Below are 12,381 nucleotides of genomic sequence, written 5' to 3'. Positions count from 1 at the left end.
GCCTTGACCTAAAAAAAGGGCGAGAGGTACCATATTTACGGATTCAGGCTAAATTTCAAATTGATATAAAACGTTTGTTTTTTGATCGATTACAAACATTAATTTTTGTCGTATAAAGAAATTGTATCTGGCGTGAATTACACTACAGTTTTTATTCCTAGGGCTCTTTGACTTCTTCAAATAACTTTTTTAATGATAGAGTGAATCCCCTGGCCCTCTATAATTACGCACAAAAGATCGACCCCCCTTAAAGTATGGCCTACCCACTAATACCAAGACGCGTCTTAAAACGAAATATTGCGCATTTATACTTCACGCTCTACATTTATAAGTGTAAGCAGATTTAGAATTCATATCTTTTGTAACCTCATAAATAATTCATATTTAAAATTTAAAGATCTATTCAATTTAGATCTTGCATAGGCTATTTCGTTTAAAAATTATACACAATATGTATTTTCGCTGAATTTTTCCGGAAAAAAATTCAAAAAAGTTCGTTGAAAAAAATCTGCATTTTTTTTTTTACAAATTAGCGCGCGGGCTTGGAGACAAACCTTTTTTTTTTTTTTTCTTTGGCCTTAAAAATTAATGAATGATCATATCAAACAACCGTGTTTACTCATCAGTGCATGGGCGATTTTTTTATCTCACTTAGTGTGGCCGAAGGTTTTATTTTAACGGCCCTCCCTGGAAATCAAACGGTGCGCCGCTTTGCATTATGATAACACTCACCTTCTATGCAATGCACCCCGACATCTTCGTAGTGATAGCACTGTGTCGTCTTGGTGGAATCTCCTGCTGATGAACTAAGTATTGAATCATCCCCATCATAGTTACAATCGTCGACTGTATTGCCAGAAGCAGGACAGTTCGTTATATTTGCAATCAGTCCTGTACCATCTGACCATGGACCATCATATACAGGTGTAGCATGGTCGGTAGAATGGCCAAGTTGTCGACAGATCACTTCAGCCTCATCGTGTCCAAATCCGTTGTCGCATACCGTCGCCCATTGACTCTGAACATAAAACTCCAGTCTACCAACACGATCGTTATCTCCATCTTCAAGTCGCACATCACCCGGCTCTGGGGATTGACCCGAGGCTCCTGTTGAAGCAGAAACATAAAGCAAATAAATAGGCCTATATTGAAAGCAAATGAATACACAACATGAATTCAACACAACATTGAAATCACATTAATGTTAACTGTATTTAGTCATTCAAGTTAAATGAATTTATTTAATATGGGAACCCAGAACACACAAAATCCAAAAACATTGTAACATAAATATTATTGAATGTTGACAATTATATTTAGCTAAAATGTTCACCATAATTTATCCATAATTTTTGTCAAATGGGTCTAAAAGAAGAGGTCCAGAGTGTGTTTTTGTCGATTTCGTCCTGACAAGTTGCCTCATATAATAATATAAGGCCCTTGACGGCTGAAGCATTGACATTTATGGAGGACAAACATATATATTTTGTGCCGGTGTCATGGAATTGTTTTGCCAGACTTTGTTAGCCCAAAATGTAGTTCAATTCCGTATTTGATTATGGATGGCGGAAACCTTCAAAATACGCCTAAGAATACGCCTAAGAATACACCTAACCTTAGACGTCTAAGATGCAATCTTAGACGTCTAAGATGCATTCTTAGGCGTCTAAGATGCAATCTTAGGCGTCTAAGAAATTCGCGGTAGACTTAAATCAACGAATCACAGGACTAGAAATCCCAAACAACCAATCATCTTAGGCGTATTCAATTATTGACCAATGAAATCTTAGACGCCTAAGATTTTACACGCCTAAGAATTCTTACACGTCTAAGATTGACCATTTGACCGTGACTAGTGATGGAAGGTATCGCAAATTCGATCAAAACGTACAACGGACGCTGTGAGAATATTTCGAACAATGGCTGGGTGGTGTGTTTTTAATAAACTCCTTTTCTCTCCATAGCCACCCGCGCCCTGAATCCCAAAGAGAAAGGGGTGATGGGGTGGGAGGGGGATAGGGTACATGTTCTCCCACCTTTCGGCACAATGGCCCATTGTTTTGTTCTTTTCAGCCACTTTTTGACAATTCAGGCGGAACAATGTATTTTTACATAATAGGTTTTTTTCATTTGAACATAATCTAGCAGTTGATGTTGTTGTTGCAAACTGATAAAACTTTTAATTTGTTTTAAATATTTTGTTTTTCTGATGTAAGATTTGTTGTTGGTGTTGGTGTTGGTGTTGGCGTTGTTGTTGTTGTTGTTGTTGATGACGATGGATAATACAAATGATGTCAGATGATTATTAGAGTCGTGGTGGTGATGATGATGGCAGTGATGAGGGATTAAATTTAGTATGAAATTTTCACCCCCCCCCGCACCCACCCAGTCAATGTTGTTTTGATACTGAGATAGGAACGGACTAGTATTGGCTCCAACGTTGATTGGGGAGAGGCCCGGAGGGGGTTGCAAGCAATATGAAACATTAATGTTTGCCACTCGTGTTACTTGTAATGCCACAAAGAGCACGTGTCTATGGTGTCACCCTGCTCACTTTTCATGTATGTTTTTTCTTAACACGTATGCTATGAATGAGCCAAAATACACAGTTAAGAGACCTCGATACATCCATTCAACAAGAAAGTTAACCTGACGGTGTAGGTTATGATGCGTTTATATCCAATACGTTCAGAGGTCAAGTTATTACTGCACACACATTATAAGGTCAACCAACTATGTCTTTATAATTCGAACAGCGTGTGACATATTTTCGCCAAGGCCAAATCGTCTTTTATAATTGAAGAGATCAGATATGCTTAAGGGTTCAGCCTATAGGAATAAAGACCAATCGAACATATTCTTGTTTATGCCATAATATTGTAGTCTTTCAACCCTTTCATTACTTCAGCTGTGTAAAGCCGCTAAAAAGTGGTTCTTTTAATTTTTGAAAATCTGGATTTTTCGTACTGATCATACTAAACACAGCCAAAAAAGAAAGTCTCCAGTAGTTCCATCCCCATTTAATCAGATTCTGATGAGTTTATGGCAAAATAATTTATATAATAATTTTCTATACACTCTCCTTCGAAGATTGATACCAAATTTAATATCAAAAGTTTTATCATCGTGAGCATAGAAACATTTGTTTGGAAATTCATGCAATTTTAAAAATGACATAGGGAATTGTATCACGTAGCAGAGCTAGCGTGAGTGTCAAGAATTACGTCGCCTGAATAGGCCGGCAGGTTAAAGGTTTGCCCATGCATGTCAAAATGCAAATCAAATACCCCGCTCTTTCAATTGTGCGCAGGCAAGTGTACAATGATTCCTGTACGGGCATGCTTCAGGCCACATAATAAGCTGATACCATGCATTGATTTTTGCGTGGTCAATTCGTAATTTGTCATTTTTAAAATTGCACGAATTTCCAAACAACGGCTCCTTTGCTCATGATGATTAAACTTTTGATATCAAATTTGGTATCAATCTTCGCAGGAAGGTGTATAGAAAATTATTGTATAAATTATTTTGCCATAAACTCATCCGAATCTGATTAAATGGGGATGGCACTACTGGAGACTTTCTTTTTTGGCTGTGTTTATAATGATCACCAGACAATAATGTTCTAATCACACTATAGACTGCTAGGCAATTTCGGTCATATGCCCACGGATATGTTATGTTCAGTACGGTGTACCATGAGGAACATGCTACCTTAAAATAATTTTTGCAAACTTTGATAATTTTTTACAAACTCAAATGATTTTTTACAAACTCGAATAATTATTACAAACTTTAATTTTTGTTGTTGCAAACTTTAATATAATTTATTGTGCATGTAGAGGCCCATTTATTGTCGGATTTCTGTATTTAGATCACGCAGGGGACGCACCATTAGATTCTCAGGGGTGCATGGGAGTTTGGGTCAGGCAGAATTTTTTTTTTGTTTTTTTTATCGCCTCCAAAGGGAGGATTTATTTTCACCGCCTTTTTTTATTTATTTATTTATTTTTCAATTATAATGTATACCTTTATACAAAGTTGGGTGGGAGAAATTTGTTTTACTCACCAGTGAGGCAACAAAAATTTCCATCTCACTAGTGGGCGAAGTTGTTTTTTCGTCTCACTAGTGGCCGAAGTTTTTTTTTCTTTAAAAAACTCCCATGACCCCTGGAAATTAAATGGTGCGCCTCTTAACGCGGCTGTGTACTCTAGACATTGTTTCTTTCGCAAAATTGAGGGGTTTTTTTATGTTTGCACTTTGTTATGTTTTTTATTTTTAAAGGAATGAAAATCCAGATTTGTAAACTCCAACTGCAATATTTTAAGGATTTTATTTCACTATTCCACTCGTGTTTGAAATTGAAAAGGAAAGAAAATCTTTGTTGAACCAGCAGGGTACACGCGCCCAACAACGCATCGCGTTGCGTATCGCGCAATTTGTTAACGCACAAATACGCTACGCATACGCGACGCTTACATGCGCGGCGCATCTTATGGAAACACCACGGAAGCACTGATTTCACAAAAACCTAGTGGTCAAATGGCTCCGTTTTAGCTGATAAAATGTGGGTTTTTTCAAGTTCTTTCCCCGATTTAAATATCAAGTTATGAATGGATTTCGCTCAAACTTCTCAAGAGGCTGTGGATTTACCCGATGTTCACGTAATATAAGGTACAAAAAACGAAAACTGCCCTATTCCCCTGTGAAATTCGATGAAAGTGCAAAATGTGACCACTTTAAACTTCAACGGCCATTATTTCAATGTTCATTTTCTCGGTAAAATGACGATTTAGGTACGATAACTCAATAAATACAGCATCTATAGGTAAGCCAATATGATCATCGTAAAAAGCACGATTGACTCAAGAAACGGTTTTCTCATTTTTTTATATTTTGGTCTATTTCCGATTTTAGGCATCATTTTGTGCAAATAGGCGTTTGTGAATTTTAAAAAGTTCAATTTGATGTCTTATATGGTCAATATCTCAAAATATAAGGCCAATTGATATAAAAACAAATATAAAAAACCCCGTTTTTGGAATGGAGCCTCAAGTTGAGCTAAAAACAAAATAAAATATTTTGGAAAGAGTGTTTTTTTATGATGTACCTAACAAATATTGCAAAAATTCACTTTTTTGTGATTTTTTCAGAATTGTTGTTTTACCCCAAATATTTATTGATGTCTTGCCTTCATACAAATGTATACTTTTATATGTCTTGTGCGAATAATTACAAAGTTATTGCACTTTTACTACATGCATGTCTGAGAGTACACAGCATCCTTAACAACAATTGGGCGCTATTAAGGTGGCTGTGTACTCTCAGACATGCATGTAGTAAAAGTGCAATAACTTTGTAATTATTCGCGCAAAACATATAAAAGTATACATTTTTATGAAGGCAAGACATCAATAAATCTTAATACAAATACAGATTTGGGGTAAAACAACAATTTTGAAGAAAATCACAAAAAGTGAGTTTTTTTGGCAATATTTGTTAGGTACATCATAACCAAAAAACACTCTTTCCAAAATATTTTATTTTGTTTTTAGCTCAATCTTGAGGCTCCATTCCAAAAACGGTTTTTTTATTTTTTGATATTGGCCTTATTTTTGAGATATTGACCATATAAGGCATCAAAATGAACTTTTAAAATTCAAAACGCCTATTTGCACAAAATGATGCCCAAAATCGGAAATAGACCAAAATATAAAAAAATGAGAAAACTGTTTCTTGAGTCGATCATGCTTTTTACGATGATCATATTTGCTTACCTATAGATGCTGTATTTATTGAGTTATCGTGTACCTAAATCGTCATTTTACCGAGAAAATGAACATTGAAATAATGGCCGTTGAAGTTTAAAGTGGTCACATTTTGCACTTTCATCGAATCTCACAGGAGAATGCGACAGTTTTCGTTTTTGAAACTTATATTACGTGATCATCGGGTAAATCCACAGCCCCTTGAGAAGTTTGAGCGAAATCCATTCATAACTTGATATTTAAATCGGGGAAAGAACTTGAAAAACCCACATTTTATCAGCTAAAACGGAGCCATTTGACCACTAGGTTTTTGTGAAATCAGTGCTTCCGTGGTGTTTCCATCAGATGCGCCGCGCATGTAGATAAGCGTCGCGTATTTGTGCGTTAACAAATTGCGCGATACGCAACGCGATGAGTTGTTGCGCGCGTGTACCTTGCTGGTACAACAAAGATTTTCTTTCCTTTTCAATTTCAAACACGAGTGGAATAGTGAAATAAAATCCTTAAAATATTGCAGTTGGAGTTTACAAATCTGGATTTTCATTCCTTTTATTTATAAAAAACACAACAAAGTGCAAACATAAAAAAACCCTTGTATTTATAAAAAACATAACAAGGTACAAACATATCATAAAAACTCAATTTTGAGAAAGAAACAATGGCTAGAGTACACAGCCGCGTTAATACACATTAATGTTTTAAGCAAATAAAATTCCAAAATATGGTATGTTTTCTGCCTTTGCTTGCCACGTGGTAAGCCTATGTTGAGGTTGCGATTATATGTAAAAAAAATTCAAGATGGATACCAACAAGTCGTGTGGCCGAGCGGTCTAAGACCCTTCTTTAAAAAAAATCATATCTCATCGCGCATAGACTCAATCTCGATAGCCTGAGTCTCGCTGGGAGTCTTGCTCTCTCGTGAAAGTCGAAAGTTTGCAAAAAATATTTCAAGTTTGTAAAAAAAATATTTGAGTTTGTAGAAAATCATTTCAGTTTGCAAAAAAATATTTGAGTTTGTGAAAAATTATTTTAAGTTTGCATGTCCCTCATGGTACACCGTAGTTCAGGGACTGTGCTTTTAAAAACCCGCCAGATCGCAATCAGGCCATTGACCTGTGTTGTGGTCATACGTTGCTCGCTCAACCATAACATCATGACTGTCCCTAATAGCTACTCATTAATAATGCGTTGCGTCAGGTCATGGACTCTATTCAATAATTTTAATCCTTTCTTTAAGGTCAATAGATGAAAGGGAGACCTTGAAAAACAGATGCCTGTTTCTAGATAATATTTTATCATCCAAGCTGGTGATCTAAGATACTTCTAGGAGGCGACACTTATTAATTCATACCGCTCACATCTTTCTTCATCCAATGGACTTTGGGGAACTGCTGAGATAATAAGTGGATGTTACAATCTAATCGGCTACAATCGGCATAGTTGATGATATCTGATTCTGATAATTCACTAGTAGCAGCGAAATTACAGCGCTTTGTATCCTCTGGTGCACTATATAAATCTTATATGGATTCATGTTATTTATTTATTTTATAAATATTTCTTGTAAACACAATCTAATGTGGTGCTCACTACATGTAGAAGGCCTGGTCTGCAAATGTTCAGTGCATAAATCTAGTAAAGATAAAGCTTCATATGTTTAGTGTAATCAAATGAAATACCAAAGCTGGATATTATACAATCGTGATGCATTCCTTCTTGTTATGGACGACAAGTATTAACTTTGATATTATTATGGCAATATCCATTCCCTTCTCAATTGATTATGCTTTCTTTTCGAAAAATAAACCATGAGGCCTAGAGGCCATGATATAAACCTATATTCGGTATGCGGAAACCTTCCACGGTTAGGGCGGCGCTTGCACTCGCATATTCGCTAAACTGCCGCCTCCTTCATTTGCCAACCTTTATCGAGGGGCGTGTTTGAGGTTTTATAGTCATACATGTAGGCCTACCATTTTTCACCCTGATGTGGCAGTCAACGTCAACGCGTTGAAGCAGCTGTTTCGCTCGCGCATCTATGTGGCGTATTAAGCGTGTGCATGGGTACACCAGCGCTTTGGCCGAACGCTAGTAATTATTTGGCTGTGCCCAATTAAATGCTCACTGTACTGACATCACTACCACATCAGGATGAAAAATCGCATATCGCAAACCAGCCAAATTTGTCATAGGTTTGAATTGTAATAGGAAAATCGTGAATATATGGTCTCAAACTCTGAAACATCTGAGCAGAAACGTGTCCTTTTTACTAGTTTAAAGTGAGTCTGTAGCTGTCGCCATCTTTGGAATATAATACAACATTCTCTGGCCAAACATCGGGTTAAATGTAAGTAAATAGTTCAAATCGTCTAAACTCAATAATATCAAACAGTCACGGACATTAAGTCAAGGCTACATGAGAAGTTTGGGGTAGGTCACGCATTTCCTTGGTATAAAAAACAGCCAAAAGGATGTCTAAAATTCCCTCTTTTTATCACAACGCGATTTATTACGAAACAGCATTTTCATAGGGCATACGCTGGTTCTTTCAATTCTAGTTTAAAATCTGTTCGTCACATGCAGTCTGATTTGGTATCTATGTTTTCATCAAAGTCTTGGGAACTAATGTGGACAGTAGTTTCGTTTAAAAAACGGATACTGTTTAAAATATCAGTATTTACGCGAGCGACATTTTGAGTGTGTAAATTGCATTGAAAATTGTCGGCTAAAGAATGCATAAATTAAAATCGCGAACAGTAATAGCAACAATAACTATCTACATTCCAAGCGGAAACGCTTTTCATAAGCATACCACCTATTTTTGGGCAATCGCTGCAACCGAAGTATAAAATTCCAGGCCATCTGTAAAAAAGAGCGTGAGCATATTTTACTATGAACTTGGGACATCAAAACACATGTTTTAATTGGTGTCAGACCTATTTTAATGATACGATAATTATGCCCCCAATAATGGCTTTCATTTGAACTATTATTTGTTAAACTGCTATTTTTACTTTTTGAGAAATTAATGAATTTATCGAAAACTCGACGGAGAGTGTCACATTAACAGCTACAGGCCTTAATTTCAGTCTGCAAAAGTGCAAGAAGACAAGCGGTCAAATTTTCTATGTTAAAAATAGAATCATGGAGGTATATAAATATATGCTAGGCATGTTTGTTCCTCTTTGTTGTTTGTGTATTAATTTTCATCATCATCATCATCATCATCATCATCATCATCATCATCATCGTCGCCGTCGCCGTCATCATGCTCATCAACATTAATACCTGACTACTACTAGCCACACCAAAACAGCACACCAAACCAACGAAAATAAAATCAAACCAATTAATCAATTTTGCTGCAAGTCCTCAGAGAAAATCACATTGGTGATACCGTCCATCACTAAAATATCAATCTTAGACGTGTAAGAATTCTTAGGCGTGTAAAATCTTAGGCGTCTAAGATTTCATTGGTCAATAATTGAATACGCCTAAGATGATTGGTTGTTTGGGATTTCTGGTCCTGTGATTCGTTGATTTAAGTCTACCGCGAATTTCTTAGACGCCTAAGATTGCATCTTAGACGCCTAAGAATGCATCTTAGACGTCTAAGATTGCATCTTAGACGTCTAAGGTTAGGCGTATTCTTAGGCGTATTCTTAGGCGTATTTAGAAGGTTTCCGCCATCCATATTTGATGGGCCAGAGCGCCCAAAGCGAATTTTTTTTCTCTAATTCCCCAAAAACGGTGTTTTCGGGCTAAAAGGAAGATGCCCAGGGCAGTATTTTCTTATATTGCGATTTTTAGGAGAGACATTCCCCAAGAAAAAATAGGGCCACGTGTCTCTTGCAAGCCCTTGCCTCTGATATACGCATTTGCGCTCTCGTCCTGAGGGGCTGTGCAATAATTATGAGCCAGGAGGGGGTAAATTTCAAATGGCGTGCCAGAAATCGCTTGCCCCCTCTCGGCCCTCCAGAAATTGCTTGCCCTCCCCCTCTCAGCCTGCCGAAAAATCTTTGACCCCCCCTTTATACATGCCATTTTTTTGAGATCCCAATTTCTTGTTTAGATATATGTTGCGAGCGCAGCGAGCAGGAACATTTGCATTAAGCCTTTCCGTACTGTTTTCCCAAGCCTTTGTAGAGCGTGTTATTTAAAATTGAAATTTGCACCCCTACAAGTATAGCGCGATTTGCTATAGTAGTTGTCTTTCCCCCAACCCTAAACAATAGATGCAATTATTACCCCTAAACATGCAAACACAGAAACAGATGCCTTTAACCCTAAATAAGACGCTGCTGCCTGGTCTCCTGGATCGGTGTCACGTTGGGCGTAAAACCGGGGTGTAAAACCCCTGAAATAGTTTGAGCCCGCAACATGTATATAGACCATTTAATGTTTGCAAAGATTTTTTGGCGGGTCAAAAGGGGGGGCGATATTTCGCGGGCCGAGAGGGGGGAAGCGATTTTTGGCGAGTTGCTTGAAATTTTACCCCAGGGGGGTCATAATTATTGCACAGCCCCTTAGATTTAGATGACGATATTTAAATAAAACAAAGTAGCATGGAAACTTTATGAAATGTCGGCGATATATCTGATAGTTAGACAAACAATACATATCGTCTAGTTAGGGGTTGTGCAATAATTATGAGCCCTGGGGAGGGTAAAATTGGGGAGGGGCAACAAATTTATGGCGAGCCGAAAGGGGGGGGCAAGCAATTTTGGCAAGCCGAGAGAGGGGGGCAAGCGATTTTGGCACACATTCTTGGGGCACCTTTTAAATAAAACGCTCTAAAAAGGCTTAGGAAAACCGTTACGGAATCGCTTAAGGGGGTACTACACCCCTGCCCAATTTGTGCTTATTTTTGCATTTTTCTCAAAAATTATACAGCTTTGATGACAAGTAAGATATGTATATTATAGGGGCAAGGACTACCACTACTGCACTGAAAATTCAAGGCAAGTAGTTATTGATTTATTGATCAAATATTGGTTTTCCCTCATTTTTGACTGTAACTCCACAACTGTTGTCTGATGAAATAATTTTTTGTGTGCAGTAGTTATAGTCCTTGCTCTATAATATACATATCTTACTTGTTATCAATGCTCTATCATTATTGAGAAAAATGCAAAAATAGGCCCAAAATTGGGCAGGGGTGTAGTACCCCCTTAAATATGTTAATTTTCCTGCTCGCTACGCTCGCAACATGTATAGACCATTTAATGTTTGCAAATTGGGATCCCAAAAATTTGGCCTGTGCAAGGGGGAAGTTTTTTTGGCGGGCAGAGAGGGGGGGGAAGCGGTGTTTGGCGGGCCGGGGGGCAAGCGATTTTTGGCAAGATTGCATAGCCCCTTAGATTTAGATGACGATATTTATGACAATATCGGCGATAGCTAGACAAAATTTATAAATATCGGCGATATATCTGATAGTTGACAAATTTGATATATCGTCTAGCTAGATCTTGATAACGATAGTTAGACAAAGTTGATATATATCATCTAGTTAGATTTAGATGACGATATTTACATAAGATAAAGGGGCAAGGAAATTTTATGAAATATCGGCGATATATCTGATAGTTAGGCAAATGATACATATCGTCTAGTTAGATTTAGATGGCGATATTTAGATAAGACAAAGTAGCATGGAAATTTTATGAAATATTGGCGATAAATCTTATTTGTTTTAATATCTTGCAGTGCTAGTTACTAGTGCTACTTGTTTTTACCTTGTAAAAGGGATGTTTTATGCTCCCGAAACGTCGGTTGTTTTGTCTTTTTAACCATAAACTTTGGATGTTGTTGTACATATTAAACAGTTTTAAGATATATCTGATAGTTAGACAAAACGATGATGATATTTAGATAAGACAAAGTAGCATGTACATTTTATGAAATATCGACGATATATCTGATAGTTAGACAAACGATAGGCCTACATATCGTCTAGTTAGATTTAGATGACGATATTTAGATACTAGCATCGACATTTAATAAAATATCGGCGACATATCTGATAGACAAATGATATAGGTATATATTGAGAACGATAGTTTGACAAATTTGATACATATCATTTAGCTAGATTTAGATGGCGATATTTAGATAAGACAAAGGAAATTTGTATCTAATCTGTTTATCTGTGATATATATCCGATAGTTAGACAAATGATACATATCGTCTAGCTAGATTTTGAGAACGAAAGTTAGACAAATTTGATACATATCAGTTAGTTAGATTTATATAGATGGCGATACTTAGATAAGATATTATAAAATACCGGCGATATCTGATAGTCAGACAAATTTAATGCATATCATATATAGCTAGATCTAGAAAATGATAGTTTAATTGATATTATATCATGTAGCTACAATCTACGAAAAAAGTCCTTGGAACTAATGTTAATTCAATGCATTGAAATCGAATTGAATTGAAATGAATTTTGGGCGATTTTCATTTCAATGCATTGGAATTGAATTGGAATTGAAATGAGTGGGCCTGGGCATGAATTGAATTGGATTGGAATTGAAATCATCGTGAGCAATGAAGAATTGAATTGGATTGGAATTGAAATCATGTTGAGTGATGAAGAATGAAGTGGA

General features: G+C 36.7%; 1 protein-coding gene across 1 annotated transcript in view; it reads right to left on the bottom strand.

The window, feature by feature from the left end:
- LOC140157446 (uncharacterized) overlaps window positions 1-12,381 on the bottom strand; it is a 33,533-nt gene that overhangs the window by 12,143 nt on the left and 9,009 nt on the right. The window contains exon 2 of the mRNA XM_072180649.1: window positions 733-1,107. Coding sequence (XP_072036750.1) covers window positions 733-1,107 — 375 coding nt within the window. The remainder of the gene's footprint in view (window positions 1-732; window positions 1,108-12,381) is intronic.

Source organism: Amphiura filiformis, chromosome 7 (genome assembly GCF_039555335.1).
Source record: "Amphiura filiformis chromosome 7, Afil_fr2py, whole genome shotgun sequence".
In the NCBI taxonomy this organism is placed as follows: Eukaryota; Metazoa; Echinodermata; class Ophiuroidea; order Amphilepidida; family Amphiuridae; genus Amphiura; species Amphiura filiformis.
This window is presented reverse-complemented; position numbering and strand designations above follow the sequence as displayed.